The 20,751-nt window shown below is 39.7% G+C and overlaps 1 protein-coding gene across 1 annotated transcript in view; it reads right to left on the reverse strand.

The window, feature by feature from the left end:
- The window catches only part of RBM28 (RNA binding motif protein 28), a 31,003-nt gene extending 12,242 nt beyond the window's left edge, over positions 1 to 18,761 (reverse strand). The window contains exons 1-13 of the mRNA XM_004485115.5: positions 18,514 to 18,761; positions 14,782 to 14,940; positions 14,125 to 14,219; positions 13,173 to 13,248; positions 12,683 to 12,775; positions 11,862 to 11,933; positions 10,134 to 10,317; positions 9,823 to 9,965; positions 8,150 to 8,222; positions 5,248 to 5,357; positions 2,399 to 2,472; positions 1,616 to 1,751; positions 585 to 649 (exon numbers count right to left, since the gene is read on the reverse strand). Coding sequence (XP_004485172.2) covers positions 585 to 649; positions 1,616 to 1,751; positions 2,399 to 2,472; positions 5,248 to 5,357; positions 8,150 to 8,222; positions 9,823 to 9,965; positions 10,134 to 10,317; positions 11,862 to 11,933; positions 12,683 to 12,775; positions 13,173 to 13,248; positions 14,125 to 14,219; positions 14,782 to 14,940; positions 18,514 to 18,631 — 1,398 coding nt within the window. The 5' untranslated portion in view covers positions 18,632 to 18,761. The remainder of the gene's footprint in view (positions 1 to 584; positions 650 to 1,615; positions 1,752 to 2,398; positions 2,473 to 5,247; positions 5,358 to 8,149; positions 8,223 to 9,822; positions 9,966 to 10,133; positions 10,318 to 11,861; positions 11,934 to 12,682; positions 12,776 to 13,172; positions 13,249 to 14,124; positions 14,220 to 14,781; positions 14,941 to 18,513) is intronic.
- Positions 18,762 to 20,751: the final 1,990 nt, after the last annotated feature.

Below are 20,751 nucleotides of genomic sequence, written 5' to 3' on the forward strand. Positions count from 1 at the left end.
GCTTCCTAAAGTTAAAAAAAAAAAAAATTACTAGGAGCTAACATTACCAAACAGTAAAGAAACTTAATGGTATCAGTTGGGGAAAAATTCCCATAATGTGTTCTCCTAGAATGATTCTGTAGTCTGTAGCTACCACCCCCACCTCCTGAACCAAGTGACACATCTTAGCTACCTTCAAAGGTCCAAATCTACTTTCTTTCCTAGTAACTCCAGCATCAACTGATCTTTATGTTTTTCTTCATTTATACAGACATCTGGTTATATACAATCCCAGTCTGTAGGTCCCTTCTGCATGATCTAGCAGCATACTGTTGAGCAAACATTTACTGCTGAGCATTAGGAAAATAAAGAATAAGACCTTGTTCTTACAACAGTATATAATGGCCAATATAATATGTACAATGTTGAATTATTTGCTAGTTCACCTTTGTACTTTTCTCTAACAAAACTGTGAGTAGGATCTGTGACCTATACTTAGCTCCCTAGTATTCCCTACCACCTAGCATACCTAGAATTCAACACTTACTTCTGATTGATTTATAATAAGCCATGTGATACGGAAGGCTGGTACCTGATACACTCACCCGCTCTCTTTTGGCCATATCAGCAGCACTCACACCCTCCGCAGCCTTCGTTCCAGCACGAATCACTATAGAAAGTGGGAAAAAGGCCAAGACATCACCAAGGGAATTTTCACTGAGCAACAAGAGGAATGTGATTTGAATGATGCAAACTCTTTATACAGGGCCCAGAGGACTATGCTGGCCAGGACAAAGTGGCATTTGGTTAAATCCAGAAATAGGCTACAGGGCTAAGTTTTGGGTTCAGAGCTGCTCTCAAGGACTAAAACTGAACATTTTGTGATTTTGTTTCTGTTTTCCTCCCCTCCCATCAAAGAAGCTTCAGGTATACATACCCAGAGTCAGATGGAGAGGCCTAGAGGAAGTTCTGAAAATAAGTATATTTCAGGCATTTGAAGAACAAGTATAACACCCATAACCTGCCCATGGAATTAAGCTGTTCCTCAAAGACTTGGGGGCATGGGCCATTTCCAAGTTGTGAGATAAGACAACCTAGAAAACAACCATGTTGCCATATACAGGCCTACTGTCAAAGGCTAAGAAGCTGATTACTGGTTATGGCTATGCAGCTGTGCAGAAGGTGGGTCATAACATTGTGTGACCTAGAATAAGGGATTTCTGATTATCTTTCTTACATTAAGGGAAAGAGGCTGAGTATACATTTTAAATCCATGAATAATCTAAAAGAGTACTTTTAGTCATAATTTTCAACTCCTTCAGAAACCCTCTTATTAGAAATGATGACAAGAAGCAAAGGTATTTCGAGTTTTTCTTCCCTCTTTGCCCTGTCAATCCTCGAACGATAAGGTCTAAAGGCAAGTAAGCAGAAAAGAAAACAGGACTAGTTAATCCACAAAATGAGTAAGAGGTTTTCTAACAGAAAGCTGCATCTGCTTAAGTAGAATAATAGTTAAAGAGGATATCTGGGTTTCTAATTTGAAACACAACCCTAACACCTACCACCTCCGGATTACTGACATGGCACAGGGCCAGCTAATAAGGAGCCTGGTCCACTCCTCCCTTCCACTACTCACAGCCTTCTCTGGCCAGATAGAGGTTCCGGGTCCCAGTTGGCTTCTTCACCTTCTTCATCCGAAGCTTTGCAGCTTCATCACGGGTCACTGCCAAGTCAACCTTGAGCTGCCGGCCATCCAGTTTAAGCCCACCACCCTGTAAATGATTGCAACTCTAGCTCTTGAAATACTTAAGTAGAAACTAAGCATCTGACAAGAAACACCAAGGAAAATAAAGCAAACTCCAATTACGCCATGGAACCCAACCTCCAGGATGTTTTAGCCTTACAATATTTAGTGTATTTAGTACAGCAGTCCAAAAGGTCACATATGTACTTAGGGTAGCCAGCAGTAAATAATCATTTTGTAGGAGTTGATTAGTTCCAAAGAGGCCCAAATTGAGGAAAATGGTATGTGAACAAATTTTTAGTATTTTAGAGAAAGCTAATGAAATGTTAGTTTTAATGCTACTCAAGAGAATTTAAGAGATATCAGTACAAGATAATATCCTAAACAACTTATATTTGTTACAGAATACACATAAAAATTCTCTATAATAAATATTACACAATAAAAATCAAACACTTTTATTACATGTGGTTCCTCATCTATAAGACAGTGATAATACTTGGATCTACCTCAAAAGGCTGATGTAAGAATGAAATAAGGCAATGCATGTAAGCACTAAATGCTCAATAAGGGTTAGCCTTATAAATAATATAAGAAAGTTTATGTAAACATCAAAAGTTACCTCTAGGAGTCACTATCACCTAAGTTATAGGCTAAAGGAAATGTCTTCCTTACCTCAGTCTCTGGAGAAGCAGCTGCTAGGCATTTCTGAGCTGCTTCTTGAGTCATGAACTGGGCAAATGCACAACCTGCACAAAAAGACAAAATACTAGTAAGACCTCAAATCCCATGGCCCATCAAGAAAGCCAAAGACAATACCATAAATGGTGGCAGGTTGATGAAAAGTGAAGAGTAGGATCCTTTTATTAAGTACTATATGACAGGCACTGTGGTAGGCACTCAAGGTTTAAAGACAAATAAGACAGCATATATGCTTTCAATGAAATTTTATTACTTCCTTAATCTTTTCCAATACTTCTTAGAACTTTAGTCTCATCATCTTTCTCCTTAATTGGAAAGGATAGAGGAATTCTAGCCCAACATTTAATTCAGCATCACGTCAACAACAGCATATTAGGGGACTAAAAAAATGAGCCACTTATCCCTGAAATTACCCACAGATCTCACTGTCATCAGTTACCTGGGAGGCACTGGTTAAGGGCAAATCTGCCTCTCCAGGTACAAGTCTCTGGTCTCTATCACAGGAATATAGCAATGAACCATTGAACCATGAGCTCAATTCTTGGCTCATGCTCTAAATTCATCACAAGGCCCAACTTGTGCTGGTTAGATACAGGGTCAACCAACCCAGCCTAAGTACTGCTGTAGAGATAAGGCAGCATTTTCAAGCAAAGGAAAAAAAATTACCTTACAATAGATTCCAAAAAAGAAATGTAAGTTTTATAATTTGTGTTATTTTCACTATAACTTTAAATAATCTTTCATATATGAAAACAATGCCCTATTTCCTAAAGCTACTGGGACATCACTTCTCTGCCCCCATATAAGAATGAATGGCAGCAGGCTAACTGAAAGGACACACGTGGCAGGCCAACCCAAGCGTACCCACCTAGTGAGGTCTTCCCTACCTCCTCCAGGTAGAGCCAAGTGTTCTCACTTGTGCCTCCCTGAGAAGCCTTATACCTCCACTATAACACTAGGTGACATCTTCCCAAACAGACTGAATGCCTCAGGAATAATAACTGTGTTCCTCAGCTGTTTCTGCACCTACCACCATGCCTAACATTAACAGAAGATACTCAATAGAAATAAATAATAAAGAAGGAAATTAGGGGAAAAAATGTTTCTAATAAGTAACCGGACTAATCATCTAAAATGAGGAAAACAGGTCCTACTCTCTGAATGGATAAGAATTTTATCACTGGAATTTTTAGGATCAGTACTCAGTTCAGTCTTAACATTTCCCTTAAAGTTTTCAGATGACATTTAGCTCTTTCAGGTAATGAAATGGCATCCTGACAGGGAAAAACTATAGGAGAAGCATAAGTATGTGAGTAGGCAGAAAAAGTGTCAGGAAAATTTAATGTGGGCTGGGAAAAGACAATGCTTTAAGAAAAAAATAATTAAACTATGCTTAAGATCATTAACTGAGTGTTAATATTAGCAAAGAAAGAGATCTAACAAGTCAATTTTAGACTACACCCCAAAACTATAAACCCAATATGCTACTGCACTAAAAAAAAAAAAGGACAAAAGATGCAGAATATCATCAAAGTAAAGCAATCTGGAACATTCTATGTAATTTAATTCTAGTTGGTCACTGTAGAAAAGCATAATGGAAATGGAGAAGGTCCAAGAAGTGTAACTGAACATGAGAGCTGAAGAAACTTTAATGATTAGTCTAGTTCAGGGGCTCTTAACAAGGGGTCCTGAGCTTGAATTGAAATTCAAAAAAAACAATATTCTTGTGGGGATGTGCTGGTGCAGGTATAACACATTTATTAAACAATACACAGTATAGTGTGAACTTAGTAAGGGGTCTGTGGTTTTTACCTAACTGGCAAAGGGGTCAATGGAACAAAAAAGGTTTAAGAAACCCTGCTGTAGTTGAGAACTCACTCATTTTACAGATTAGAGACTGAAGTCCAAGAGCGTGAAAGCGGGGGGGAAAAAAAATAAACTAAAGTCCACAGTGGTTAAATGATTTGCCAAGAATCACCCAGATAGTCTACGGCACAAGAGATTAGATCCTAGTCTCTAGGAAGCAGTTCAGTGCTCTTACCATCATATAGCCTTTCTGATATTCTTTTCCACTGAGTAAAAAACAAAATGATCAGGTCTCATCAATTTGGAAAATAAGAAGCTTTAGAATGGAGGCTCTTTATCCACAGATAATCTCTTAGAAAGCCCATAAACCCTCAGAAGTTGCATTTTTTAATCTCAAAGGTTTCAAAGCCCATAAAAATTAAAAACACATTGTTTCAGAACAGCTGTAGTCAATGAAATCAGCTTATGATTTGATTATGATATGGGTTGAAAAGATGCTTACCTGATTAAGTATACTAGAATGAGGAGTGGTCAAATCTTAAACCTCAAAAGAAATAGTTTTAGGGGAAAAAAATGAAATCTAAGGAAGAAGTCCTGCTATATACGGTTTTCCTTTTGACTGATGCCACTGCAACTTAGTTATTCTGTCAGCTTTCATCTCTGACAAAAGCAACTGAAAATGATCCCAGTAATCATAAACAACAGAGAATGATTAATACCCATGAAATGCTATCACATTTGAAATTCAAAGGAGAATAACAAATGGAATTCATTACTCTAAAGTAAATAAGCAAGGGCTAAAAAGTATAGACAAAATTATAGCTGGCAGCACCATTACAGAGGCTGAGTTTGAGGTCATGGAAGACAACCTGAGAACGTCCTTGTGCTTCTGTAAAATACAGAAACCTGGGCTGGATGGACTGTGAAGCCCCTAAGAATGGCACACATTATACTCTCATGTAACCCTGTCAATGTCCATGGCAGAGTCCGAACCCTGACTAGCTGACAGCAAATACCTTTAGAGTGCTCTGTGTCTGGATGTAAGACAATGCAGACATATTTGAGATCTCCAAATTGCTGGAGGAGCTCCCCAAGTTGTTCTTCCTCTGAGTCAAAGGACAGGTTTCTACAGGAGATAACCAGAAGGTCATGAGAGATCAATTTCAAAAATCAGATCCTGTGTTTTGGTACAAGGTGAGTTAGACATCAACTGTGGTCCCTAATTTACTGGGGACCACTCATCCTTGTTTAGAAATAACACCAATACATGGGGGTGGCCTCCAATGGCCAGGGCTCTGCTACATGACTCTGCCCCTCAGCCACAACTGACTGATGACCTTCCTATGTCAATCAGATTCTCTCTCCCCCAGGAATTTGAAATTTAAACAGACATGTACAAAGATCAGAAGCTGTAAATGCAGATTCACTTCAAAATAGCAGTGCCCCATCCAAGGGAAACGTCTGGGGTTCTGGAAGTATTCTATATCTTGGTCTGGGAGATGGTTACATGGATATATACATACGAAAATTTTCACTGAGCTGTACATAGATTCATGCACCGTAAAGAAAAAAAAAAGGATGGCATCTGTACAGAAAAGACCCATAGCCTCCTACTGCTGGGGTCCCAGAACTGCCCAGATTCTCATTCCCTTCTTGAGGTTTGCTCTTTGATTACTTCTTTGATTCTAACAGCCACCCCGGTCATCCAACAAACCACCTTTAATTGGCCAAAATTAGTTCTTACTACAACCAAAAGACTCAGGAGGGGAGTATGGAACGTCAAACATGCACCCCCTGTCTCTCAACATTAGCCATTTTCTCCTCTGTGTTGCCATGAAATCCAGATTTCAGTTGAAATTTTACAAAAGGCAGAAAACACTTCAAAATAAAATTCAAGAGCAAACATGGTTACATTTGCCAGCTAAGTGCAAAAAAACACAAAAACAAACAAACAAAAATTATTCTCTCAGTTAATCTTCCAATAATTGGAAGATTTTATTCTCCTCAATTTTAACACAATGTAAAAATTCCTCATTTCCCCAGCTATGCATATCCTTCTGGGTCTAAGATAAACAGTCTCTTAGAATACCTGTAATTTTACTTGTCTTTCACTCAATTAACAACCCCATGAATGATTCTCTCATGAAGTAAGCCAGATAAAAAAGATTTTCTGCAATAAGACATATCCTACCCACATTATTTCGTCTAATTTGTCTCATCATGTGCATAGGTTTCTCTCTTCCATGCCTTTTCTTTCCCTAAGTTCATTATCAATAAAATCATATTTAAGGAATGGTATCCTTGGTATTGAGGTCACAGGCTTCTGAGTATGATGCATTGTCCTGTTAGACAGAATTCTCTATGAATACAAAATTATTTCAAAGGCAGTTCCAAAAAATGGTAAAAACAAAATTATGGACAGATATGCTTTCAAGTGGGAAAACAGGCTATAGCACAGCATGTATCGTCTAAACACATCTTTTAAATATTTATGATATGGGTATGTGTGTGGGTGTTCTCTAAGTAGTGATAATTTTTTTTGTCTTTATGCTCATTTTCTAAATTTTCTAAAATGAACTTACTTGCATAATAAAAACAATCTTAAAAGATTGTACAATATTATACAAACCTTAAAAAAAAAGACCCAAATGGCCCTTGCATGTTGATACTTAAGAAAATGAAGGGAAGGCATGCCTGAGGTATACCGAAGATATCCTGAACTTACGAAAATCGACTGCAGTCAGTAGCACTAAAACAGTAATGGCCGCGTGAAATAAAAACCCAACTCCACCCCCACTCCTACCTCCAGCTTTCCTGGAAACAGACAGGATGGCTTACTTTATTCTAAACACTAATTTAAGAGATAAGGTAAGTTAGGCATGCAGGCAAAAACTGGGACAAGTGGCACTGCCTCTTCCCAGCATTACCCTTGAAACTGAGGCCAGGTGGGAGCAGGTGTAGCTCAGTGACTGAGTGCCTGCTTCCCATGTACCCCATGTATGAGGTCCCAGGTTCAATACCCAATAACTCCTTAAAAAAAATAAACGAAGGCCAGGAGCAAGATGTTTCTTACAGTTAAAGGATCAATTTGCTCCAAATAATGATAATGGCACCCGAATTACAAAGAATGAAGTCTGAATGAAGGTAAGTGTAGCAGCAGTTTGATATGGTTATGAATTCCAAAAATAGATACTGGATTATGTTTGTAATCTGATCTGTACCTGGGCCTGATTGAGTTATGATTAGGGCTTTAATAGAGCCATGTCATTAGGGCATTGAGTCCCCACCCCTTGATGGGTGGGGATTCACAGATAAAAGGCATGGCAAAGGACAGTTGCAGATTTTCTAATGTTAAAGTTTGATGCTGAAGTCTTAAGCTGGAGTCCCGGGGAAAGAGATAGAGCCGTTCACCTAATAGTCTACAGCTGACCTTGTGGAGAGAGGCAAAACCTAGAGAGCCTCATAGTCTACAGTTGACTTTGTGAAGGAAACAGAGGAGCTGAGCCCAGAGGAACCCAGAAAGCCTGAACCCTTGCAGACATCAGCAGCCATCTTGCTCCAACATGTGGAAATAAGACTTTGGTGAGGGAAGTAGCTTATGCTTTATAGCCCGGTAATGGTAAACTCCTACACCATATAAATACCTTTATAACGCCCAGCAGATTTCTGGTGTTTTGCATCAGCACCCCTTTGGCGATTAATACAACAAGTTATCAGGACTCTGCTAATTCTCTTCTGTGCTATAGTTCTGAATCTTCTACATTTCTGTTTGTTATATTCCTGGGACCAAACGTGTTAATGGTATCAGAGGCGTTTAACTTTCTGGCCTGGTCACAAGACTACTGCAAAAAAACCCGAAAGAAACAAAGCCTATGAAAGCAACAGGAACATCAGTTCTCTTGACGTAGAAAGGCATACCTGATAAAAACAGTTTTCCCTTCATTCACATCAGAGGGTAATTTCCTCTTCTTTTTCTTTGAGACTCGTGCATCTACATAAAAAAAAAAAAATAGTGCAAGCCATAGGACAAGGGCTAACCTGTTAATACATAAAAATTGGGCATAAATTAAGAAAAGAATCCAATTTAAAAATGAACAAAGGATATGCAACTAAATCTATGAAAAGATGTTCAAAATGACTTATAATTAAAGAAAAACAGCACAAGAAATAACAACACTATTTTTCACCAATAGATTCACAAAAACTAAAAAATATTCATGAAATCCAATGTGACAAAGATGTGGGAAAAGATATTCCCATACACTGCTGTGAGAGGGTAAATTTTTTATAAATATAATTTAAAACATGTAGGCCCTTTGAGAAGAAACAGACACGTAAATATACGCTATATTGTATGTGTGCATATATATAAATATGTGTGCATTTGCTTATAAATGTATTACACATCTTTAGAAAGATACACAAGAAACTTTAAACACTGATTGTCTCTGGGGAGGGGACCTATGAGTCTGAGGATCTGGGTGTAAAGGAAAATTTAAATGTACATATATATACATGGAAAATTTCTGGAAAGACACATAAGAAACTGTTAACAGCAGTAACTCTGGGGAATTACTGAGGAACTTTTACTTTCTATATTATACTCCACTGTATTTTTTATTAACTTTCTTTCATCATGTATTGGTCCTATTATTTTTTCAAGAGAAAGAATGATTAACAGACAAATGAATCTGGGTCTCACAGTCCCTTCAGTGTAAAAGCTTCCTCAATTCACTGGATATCATTCTCTCTTCACGAGTAAGTGTATTTCCTTGGATTTATTATATAGTCAAACCAATATGCCAGACTTAGAGAAAGGCAGGCAGAAGGGAGTAACCCTGGTAGTTAAATAAAAATCTCCATCCAGGCAAACAAAAAGACCAGTTATTGGCTGTTCCTCATTTTGTAATGACCTGACTTCCTCAATACACAAGTTGCATTTACCCCTAACATTTTCAATAAAGGTAGGGACTGATAACAGTTTTACAAAATGCCAAGAGGCTCTTTACCCACAACCCAACTCAAAAGAACTGTTTAAAATTCACCTTGGTTTAAGATGCAATATCCTGTTTTTCCGGTTATTCATTCAACTTGGATAATCGAGAGAGAGAGAAGTAGTGCCTCAGCATTTAATCTAGGTTTAAAATTCCCTAAAAAAGACTCTTAGCCCTCAAATACCAATCCAAACTCATTAAAAAACAAACAAAAACAAAACAAAAAAACTTTAGAAGAAAGAAATATAAAGGTTTTATTTTCAGCATTTAAACATAAATGCTGGGTCCTTGGAGTCCTATATAAAGGGATACCTGAGTAAAAAGAGCAAGGCATATAGAAGGACAAACACTACGAAATAATTAGAAATAGCAAATTCACAGAGACAGAAAGTAGAATAGAGGTTGCCTGGGGATGAAAGGAGGGAGACAGGGGGAGTTGCTGGTAGGTGGATACAGAATGTTTGTAAATTGTATGAATTGTAAAATAAAATTTAAAAAATAAAGAGAGTGAGAGAGAAGTAAAAAAGAAGCCTGAGCTGAACCTACGCTCATTTCTCAGTAACATCTTTAGAAGCATTTACAAAGATCCAGGCAAACCTTCACCATCTTGTTCTTCAATGTCAGTATCACTCTGAGCCAGTTCCTCTCCACCACCAATACTATCTCTTTCCTCCAGGTCACTGTCCTCATCAGAAAGATCTTCTTCACTACCTTCTGCAGCTGTTGTTCTCTTGACTGCTCTGGAATAGCACAGTTCAGAAGTAAGGATCTGGGCTGACAGAGAGGTTATTCAACTTTACTACACATGTCAATTCTGTAATGATGGGAGCAGGAAAAGACATGGTAATTTTTCCTCTCAGAGACAATCCTAAATCTTCTGTTTTCTCAGAACAGGCTGAGCTGCTTACCTCTTCTGAATTTTCATGGGCTTGGTCACCTTCGACTCTTCATCCTCTTCCTCCTCATCTTCACCATCATCATCACCATCAACCTCAATATCATCATCCTCCTCTTCCTCTTCCAAATCTTTTTCCTCTCTGCCAGCCTCTTTACTTAATTCCTGATCTTTAGGTTCTAGGCGCTTCTTTTCACCTACAGAGAGAGGTAAATAAAGTTAGGAATTCGTTTATAGTATCCAAAAAAAGGCTTTTTAACATCAGTAACTACTACCCCAAGTTCTTAGTTCCTTTGGTTTTGAAAATCTCATATATTTTTCTCACTGTATGAAATAGGAGAAGTATAAGGAAAAAATGCAAAAGAACAAACAATAACAAATCTTCATCATTCAGATTCCTTTGGAATTTGTTAATTCATCAGAAGGTTAATATCACTCAGAATGAGAGAAGTAGCAAATGACTTACCCCAAAGATCCTACCACTTATACACCATGGCCAGCAAAAAGCTCACCCTGGAGTCCAGCTCTGAACTTCTACCTCTGAGAGTTCTATCCTCTGAGATCCTGGTGACTTAAAAGTTAATTGTTTTCTACACAAAACTCAAGTTTTGTTTTATGTTTCCCTATTTTTAATGTTCTATCACTCCCTATTATGAAAAACTGTGAAAGGACAGGAAATACAGGGGACAATGAACTCAGACCCCACTCCTCACTCACATCGTTACCTTGAAGTGGGCTTAGACTAAAAAGATTCTATGTTTTGGAACCAGATCACCAAATGGTACCGTATGAATTGACAAACAGCTCTGAGATCATTTCTCAATCAACTAGAATTCAGTTTGTTTTACTCCTAAATCTCATTTCTTTGGTTAATCTTAGGCTTCTGATATCTCCAGCTCCAAATTCTCACTGACAATCAGGTTCCTTTTTTAAAGTTGTGGTAACATATATATATTATATGTTTTTATACCCACACATACATACCTATAAAAAACACAAAATTTTCCATTTTAACCATTTTTTTAAAGGTACATCTCATAGGTATTAATTACATTCACAATGTTGTGCTACCATCACCACCATCTATTACCAAGACCTTTTCAAGATCACGAGCAGAAATTCTGAACCCATTAAGCAGTAACTTCCCATTGACCCCTTGCTCCAGTACTTGGTAACTTCTAATCTACCTTCTGTCTCTATGAATTTGCTTATTCTAGATATTTCATGTATGTGGAGTCATATAATAGCTGTCCTTTTTTGCCTGTTTATTTCACTGAACATAATGATTTCAAAGTCCATCCACACTGTAGCATGTATCAACATTTTACTCCTTTCTAAGGCTAAAAAATATTCCATTATATGTATATACCACATTTTGTCTATCCATTCATCTGTCAATGGATATCTGGATCCCTTATACTTTTTTTTGAGGTACCAGGACCAGGGATTGAACCTGAGACCTCATAGTGGGAAAACCAGTGCTCAACCACTGAACCACATCAGCTCCCCTGAGCTGGTTTTTCCACTTGTTTGCTTATTGTTTTGTTTTTGTTTTTTGTTTTTAAGGAGGCACTGGGGACCAAACCTGGGACCTCCCATGTGGCAAGCGGGCACTCAACTGCTTGAGCCACATCTGCTCCCCCTTATACTTTTTACCACAGGCATTAGAGTTGTTTTCATATTTTCCACACTCTCATTCCAGGGCAAATAACCTCACTTACTCAACTTCACCACATCTTACCTGAGGCAGAAACAGACTGTGTGTCTTTATATTTATCCTTCGCCACGGCCCAATCCACAGCCACTGTCCGCCCTGTCAGACAGAAAAATGACATCAGAAAGGCTTTCCTCCTTTTAACATCCTTATCTCCTGAAAATGACTTCATAGTCACCAAATATAGTAATGGAACCAGTGAATTCAGAGAATGTCAATCCTTAAACAAAGCTCCCAGCGGCTATCTACTCCTTTTAACCTTTAACCTCTTTATCAATGAAGAGAAATTTTGCCTTTCTATGCAGGCACTACAACTGAGCAAAAAATAAAGGATTAGCACAGTGCTTGCAGTTAGACTAATAAGCTTTCAGTTAGACTGGTAAGAAGCAAAATAGGTATTCTGGAATATTCTGCACCCTACTCAGGTGCCAGGAATTTTCTAAACCAATCTCTTCTTTAGGCATGGTACCTGGTAAATCAACACCTAGAGTAGGCTTACAATCAATTTAATAGCCTAAGGATGCTGAATAGTAACCGTAAACAAGAAAGAGGAACCTGCAAATCCCAAGTCCCCTAGACACCAACCTGCATCTATCAGTGATTGTTTCAGGGGCCTTTTTCTTAGGGATTTAAAAGAACACTCATTAGCAAATAAAGAAAAGAGAATCCTGGCATGAGTTCTTTTGAATTTAATCCTAAAATCAAGTACTAGGAATACTAAACCACAACATATATTAGCAGTGAAACTCTCAGGAATACAAATACGTTTTAAAAACGGAGAAAGTGGGTTATTGTGATAATTCACCCAAACATCAGAAACATCAATAGTATAAGTATAGAAAACTTACCTTTTATCTCTTTCATGTTCATGCCTTTGAGAGCTTTTCCAGCTTCCAGGAGGTTCTTGAACTGAACAAAAGCAAAGCCACGCATCTTTCCATCTGTGTGCACACATATAAAAGTTAGAGCCAGCAGGTGAGAAGCCAACAGAACACTAACATTTAGATGGAAACCACAGCAACTTGGGCTATCCCCAAAGCTATAGGATACGTTCTCTTGCTTAATATTCTCTCACTTGAGCCTGGGGAAAGCAATACATTTTCTTAAACTGCAGCTAATCTTCTAAACTAGCTTTGAGCTAAGTAAAAATATCATTGGGGGAGGAGGTATTATTATTTTTGTTTTCATTACTTATCAAGGACTATGCCAGATTTATATGTATCGCATAATTGAAGACTGTGACATGGACCTGTATTTCTATTACAAATGGAGCTTAAATCACAGATAACATAAAAAAAGACAAGTTACATAATCTTAATCTATAAGGTTTGCTAGTACCTGGCTTCCTGGGGATGTTTACTTCCAGAACAACTCCAAACTGAGCAAATACTGTCTTCAAGTCATTTTCTGAGCACTGAGGCCAAATGTAAGGAAAAGAAAAAAAAGATATAATCACATAAAACAAAACTACTACTAAGATAATTCATTAGGAAGAGCGTGACTATTTTTATTCCTTTTTCACTTTTGAGACTAGGACACTAAGCATTTCTAGATAGACGACATCTTCACTTTCTATCTAAAAGACAAAAGGGGGAAGCAGACTTGGCCCAGTGGTTAGGGCGTCCATCTACCACATGGGAGGTCTGCGGTTCAAACCCCGGGCCTCCTTGACCCGTGTGGAGCTGGCCCATGAGCAGTACTGATGCGCGCAAGGAGTGCCCTGCCACGCAGGGGTGTCCCCCACGTAGGGGAGCCCCATGCGCAAGGAGTGCGTCCTGTAAGGAGAGCCGCTCAGCACGAAAGAAAGTGCAGCCTGCCCAGGAATGGCACCGCACACATGGAGAACAGACACAACAAGATGACGCAACAAAAAGAAACAGATTCCCGTGCCGCTGACAACAACAGAAGCAGACAAACAGAAGAACAGGCAGCAAATGGACACAGAGAACAGACAACTGGGGCGGGGGTGGGGGGGAAGGGGAGAGAAATAAATAAAATAAATCTTAAAAATAAATAAACAAAAAATAAAAGACAAAAGGAGAGAAGTCAAAGAGCTTTTTCTCCCCTCCCTTTTTTTGGTACTAGTTCCCCTAAAAAGAATGCATCTTTACACTTAGCATCCTTAATAAGTTCTGGTTTATAAAGGTCCATTGTCTGAATTCAACTGGGCTTTGGTTCAGTTCCAGAAGGAATTAAGCCCAATTATACCATCTTGGTAAGGAGTTCCATCAATGAGCATATTTAAACTCCAATAGCCTTCACAACAGACATTGTCAAATTTTTTTCTTACCTTAAAGCTCAGGTTCCGAATAATTAATCTGGCTTTCTTATCTGCCACTTTGACTCTTTTAGGTTTCTGCTCCTTTTTTGGGGACTCTGAGTTTTCTAAAAGTAAAAGACAATGAAATAATAAGTCTGTGCTCCAAAACCACCTGCCTATAGGCCCAGAGTATCACGGAAAAAAATCTACTTGCTACAGAGGGCATTTACCACAGAGTTAAGCATGGTAACACCCCAGAACATCAGATTTTCCAGACTTAGAAGTAAACCAAGGACTAAAATGAGTAACAAAATACATTGGATGATTTGGGACATCAAAAGGAAATTCAGGGAATGGATGTGGCTCGAGCAGTTGAGCTCCTGCCTCCCACATTCGAGAGGTCCAGGTTCAGTTCCCAGTGCCTCCTGAACAAAACAAAAAACAAACAACTAGCAAAACAAATGAAAAACCAACTCAGGGCTCAGTGGTTGAGCACTGGCTTCCCATATATGAGGTCTTGGGTTCAATCCCCAGCCCCCGATACCTAAAAAAAAAAAAAGAAGAAGAAAGAAATTCAGGAAGCTTTAAGTGCTGGGAGCTACCCCTATGCCACTCTGCTTCTCTTTTATTATCATAGTAGTCCTCCTCACTCTAGGGGGAAACTCCCTTCAGGGACTAAAAACTCACCATTTTTCCCCTTTTCCTTCAATTTGTTCCTCAGTTTTCTCTTGGCAACAGTCACATTGATCTTGCAACCTTCAAAGGTGGTGATCTCCTTGAGAGCCCTCTGAACATCTTCCACCATGGAAAAGGTGACATAGCCAAAGCCTCGACATGTCTTACTCCCTAAACAGTGTGGGAAGGAAGGGGAGTGGGGGAAAGAAGAGATAACTGTAAGCTAAGAGCCCTAAACCAGTAAAGCTTAAAGCTACATACTACTAGGCCAAACTGTTTTCAGTCTGTCTGAAATTTCAGAAAGGAAAGAAACAAGGTTGGTATTAGTAGCCCCCGACCCACTTTGCTCCGAACCTATTAGCCTTCTACCTCTTCTAATTTGGCATCTTCTGTTAGGTTCCTTTCTAGATCATCTTAAGAATATGAAGATCCATGATATACATTAGGTCCCCAAAGAAGAACACAACACCAAATAAAGGGAACATCTCCAGAGAAGGTAAGATACATATGGTAGCTTCAAAAATTAGGTATAATAAAGCAGTCCTCTGAATAGATCAGCAATGAATGAGCGAAGCCCTGCCAAAGCACCTCAAACAACAAACACTGCTTCAAGAACCAGAAGAGAATATCACCATCATTATCAACTCCTTAGATTTCAATATCAAATTAAACCTTTCCAAAGCAGCTGTAAATCTCATCTCACTTTTTCTTCAGAATATATCAAAGAAGGAAAAGTGAAGATAATCATGTCTTCTTTCCAAATGAGTAATTGGTTATGTCACACAGAGAGTTAGTAACTGAATTAATTCCTAATTACTGGCCCCAGATTCTTTCCACATGACCCTCAAAAATTTAATGTCTACAGAAAAGGATATTAGCACAAAGCAGTTAAAAGTTATAAATAACTGTAACCCATCTTTGCCCTTTCTTGGTGTGCTTTTTTGGCCAACATTTTTGTAGAGTAAAATTTTAAGTAACTGCATCAAAAAGGAAAAGGCAGAACAAGTCATCTGCCTACTATTTAAAGAAGAAAAGGAAAGAGAGTTTACATATTCTGCTTCTTTTTCAATTATACTCCAATCTGCTTCAGGGTACAAGCCCTTTAGCACAGGACACTGATCCATATAATTGGCACTTGGTGCCAGGAAAGTATACTGTGACATGGCAAGTGGTTTCATTTCTCTTGGAACTCCTTCCTGCCCACTCATCTTCCAGGAAATAAAAACAAGAAAAAAATCAAGGCTCTTCCCAATCAGTACAACCAAACAGCTGAAAAATATGGAAGTTAAGTACCCAAATAAAAGCAAGTTCTCAAAATAAATACCATGCATTCCATATGTCTGCACAAGGCACTTTCACATACATTTCTTTTTTTTTTTTTTATTGACTTTGTAATAATATTACACATACATTTCTTGAGTCCTCACAACCACCTTGTGAAATTATTCCCATCTTAAAGAGAGGTTAAGAGACATGCCACTACTAATGAGTAGAACTCACCCCACATTCCCTTCCTTCCATCCCACTAAATACAGCACTCTGCAAAATCTCTCAGCTGTCTAGATAGGAAGGGGCATCTTTTTAAATGAAAAAAGACAATAAGGAATTCTAAGGATTTAGAACACATACACAAGGAATAAGGTTGCAGTCTATATTCTGAGGATCCAAAGCAAAATTCCCATTCAATGGCCTGTTCTTCCCTGGAAAACAACCAACTGGCCCGCTATAGCATGTTTCTCAAAATTTTATTTAACCACAACCCCAGGAAGGAATGTAATTTATATCAGAACCCAGTACACACATATATTCTTTCTACAAAACAGAAATTAAAGTTCTGTGAACACTTATCCTTTACCATGTGTGGATGTACTCCTCTATTTATTTCATTTTTTAAAAATTCTAGTCTTGACCCACTCAAAATTCACTACTGGATAATGAACTGCAGTTTAAAAAAACATTGTTGCATAGCATTCCCATTTTCTCATCCACATATAAGTACTTAAAATGACAAAGAACCAGGCAGGTGCCATGGCTTGTATAGCAATCAGAGCCATGTTGACAATCCTAAAAATAACTTGTTACAAAATAGAAGCTAAGGATGGGGTGATTATTACCATGCTGTTAGCCTGCCTACTCAAACACTCAGATAGATACCTAGGAAGTTTATGGGTAGGTGTAAGAGATGCCAGTTCCCACCAGTTCTGCTGAGAGGCAAAGAGGCAGCCATCTACAGAGACAGCCTGGTGATTTGGAGGGAAAGCATGTGCATATTCTGGTTAAGATTAGGTGCCCATCTTGGGTGATCCTTGACAATCTAGGTAAGAAGAAAGCCTTCTACAATTAAAACCCTTCCGATTTTCCTTTCCTCTAATACATGCCACCCTCCCTGACAATATGACAAGTATCAAACAGAACAAGAAGCATAAAGCAGTATTCTACAAATCAATAAATCTCTCCAGCAGCTCAACCCCAAAACCTTGGGACTTAACCCCTCTTTTTCTTTCACAGCTTATATCAGGAAATGGTTTCAGCTCTACTTTCAAAAAGATTCACATTCCAACCAGTTTTTACCACCTCCACTGCTCCCATCCTGGTCCAAGGCACAAGGATCTCTCATCTGGATTAGTGCAAGAGCCTAACTGGACTCTCTGCTCCTGTTCTGTTTCCCAGCAGTCTATTCTCAACACAGCAGCCAGAGAGAATCTTTCAAAATGTAAGTAAAATCATACCACTCCCTACTCAAACCCTCCAGCGGTTTGCTATCTCAGAGTAAAAGCCAAAAGTCCTTGCAATGGCCTATAAGGTCTCACACGATGTGATCCTGTTTCCTCTCTGATCTCATCTCCTAATTCTCTTTCCTTCACTGCACTCCAGTTACCCGACTGATTTGCTATTTATTATTCCTCCAAAACTTGCACCTACTGTCTCCTCCACCTGGATTGCTCTACCCCGAGAGCCACATGCTCAATATCACCTGAGTCAGGCTTTCTCTGGTCACCCTACCCATCTTTCCCCCTAACCCCACCCCAGACTTTCTTTCCCCCTTTCCTGACTTATGTGTTCCTTAGCAATTATCACCATTATCACTAGACATTTTGCTTATTTATTAGCTGGTTTTCCCCATGTATTGAAGACACAGCAAGGATTTTTTGGGTTTTTGCTTTTGTTCACTGCTATATCCTCAGGACACAGAACAGTGTCTAGCACGTAGTGGGCAATGAGTGTTTTCTGAATAAACAAATGGGTGAATGAATGACAAACTGGTTAAGAGCTCTGGGTCTAGACATCAATTTCTGGGTCCACTACTTAAAAGCTGTAAGAATTTAACTAAAGCTACTAAATTTCCCTAAGCCCCAGTTTTCTCATCTGTAAAATAAGAGTAAGAATACCCATCCAACAAGATTACTAAGAAAATTAAATGAGATAACCCAGAACTCGGCACCCTGCCTGGCAATCTGTTGACTTCAATAAATCTGACTGATCTTTGCTAAAAGTTAGCTATTTATTATGGAAACCCGCGTTAAGAAATGGGCAGCGCTATAAAACGTTAAGGGGATGCATTAACTTTTACAAACCGACGCCCAGGGACCCACAGAAGGCAGAGTACGTTTGGAAAAGAAACTCGATTCCCAGTCCCTTCTTCTAAGGGCGAGTAAAAAAATGTCTCCCTGAAGTCTAGAAGAGTGTCCTTGCCCCCATCCCGCTCCCAGGAAACCCCAGCCCTATCCTCGACCGCCCCCCTACCTTTCTCGGTCACCACGAAGCACTGCTTCACTGGCCCCACCTGACTGAAGAGCTCCTCCAGCTGCTCACTGCGCGCCGAGGGCGGGAGGCGGCCCACAAACAGGGTGAGACCCGCCATGAGGCCGGGAGACCCGCGGCGGGGCGAGCGCGAGCCAATCTAGCCGACACGGGAGAGGGGAAAGGACAGCATCAGCAACCGGACCACGCCGACTGCTGAGAGACTCCGGAAGTGCTCGTCGTTCAAAAGGGTCCGGAGGAAAATGTGGTGGAGTGGGGAAAAAACGTTCCGGAATGGAAAAAAAAAAAAGCCTGCCGATCTGGGGGCGGAGCTCGTTAAATCCGGCTCCACTCCTTGTTCCAGCCCCGCCTCGACAATGTGCGGAAGCTAGGCGTGGTTAAATTCCTACGCTGCTGAATATCTAACCTCCTGGAAATTCATCGGGACAGGCAGAGGAAGTCGTTTTTACTCTGGGTCTAACCCAGGATCTGACATAAAATGGGTGTTTAATATATATGTTTTCCACAGTTTCCCAGATTACATGCACAAAATGCAGCCAGAACACACAGATACCACATACATAATTCGGACAGTTCTCACATTCTCAGAGAATATCAGACATATGTCACACTCGGCTTATAACAGTTCAGAGACAAATTATAGACACTAAAGTACACATAAACCCAGGTCGTACACAATCATTATTCTTCCAGTAAATATTTATTGAGCTCCTACTATGCACCAGGCACTAGGGATAAAACTGGTCTCTGCCATCATGGAGAATTCAGTCTAGTTGGGGAGACAGGAATTATTACTTTTTTAAAATCTTACAAATAAATCACACCATGCACTCTGTGTAAGCAAATCCTAACACATCCAAAGCAAACATAACATCCAGCTTATACACACTGACCTAGGACCCAGGGTCCCATAGGTCAGTTTATCAGACAGACCCAAGGCTAAGGGCACCCACTGTCCAGGAGGAACAATGGGTACTCCTGATCCTAGAACATAAAGGGTGTTTGCCATCACATGAGTCCGGAACTGACCTGCGTGCAAGACTACTGCACCCTGTAGAGTGCCTAGCTTATAGAAGTACCCAATGCATTTTAAAATAATTACTTTTAAATAGTAAGGACATGAACACCTGGTAGGTAGAACATTTAAATGTACAAAAGGCAGAGTGAAAAGTTTCCATCTCCTTCAGCCCCATTTACAGTCAATATATTTTGGCCAGATGGATGACTGGTTAACAGTGAAAGGATCTGATAGTGAGGCAGATTTATGAAGTCCTAGCTGCAGGTAACTATATGATTTTTTTTTTAAAGGCCGCAGTTATTTTTAAACACATAAATTCAGTAAAGGCATTGAAATACAAACCAGATTCTTAATGCTACTGGGTTAATCCTATCCAGGATAGAGAGAGACAAATAGACAAAGGAAATGAGATGGTCATGTGGATAAGTTGGTTTGGAATTCCACATTCCTCATTCTTTATTCTTTCCCTTCCCCACCTCCCACCCTTAGGAATAAAAATTCCATCTCCAAAGGCTAAATTGCAAGCCACAGGGCCCTAGCAATGGGAAGGCCTTCTCATTCCTGCCTGTAGTGTGTACAGAAAAAAGAACTGGGAGAAGGGTGTTCCGACACCCCCTTTGCGACACTCCCTACAAAGAGAAGCTTTATATATATCAGCCCCAAATCTTCCTTAAAAGACAAAAGCGAACTATATCCCTGTGCCCATCAGGGGGCAGTAACTACCCACCGTGCTGAGTTCTGGGCTCCTAGAGAAGGACAGCAGTGCTGCTGAGATTTTCTACCCTTCCCAAGATTCAGACTTGGCTCCCCATCTCAATCTCCCAGCCTCAACCTCAGCCCCATCCCCTCCGATCCTCTCAAGAGGGAGGGCAAGTGGTTCTTCAATCGGGATTATTTGCTCATCCATCTACCCAGGACACATGCAGGGTTCTTTATTAAATACCGTGGTTCCCTTCTCCACACCAGCAACGTGGCTTCCAGGGGGAAATAAACGACTAGCTGCCCCCTCATCCATCACTGTGCAGGAGCTGGGAAAGGAAGTAAGAGAGGCCTGGTCTGCTCTCAGCCAACTTCTCCCAGGCTCCATTCCTCTGGCTCCACACCCTCTTGCAAGCCAAAATTTCTTTTTTACCACCACATACTTCTCGTTCTTAGCACTCCTCACAATTGTAATTAATTACCTGTGCTATCGTGATTAATTA

Source organism: Dasypus novemcinctus, chromosome 5 (genome assembly GCF_030445035.2).
Source record: "Dasypus novemcinctus isolate mDasNov1 chromosome 5, mDasNov1.1.hap2, whole genome shotgun sequence".
NCBI lineage: Eukaryota > Metazoa > Chordata > Mammalia > Cingulata > Dasypodidae > Dasypus > Dasypus novemcinctus.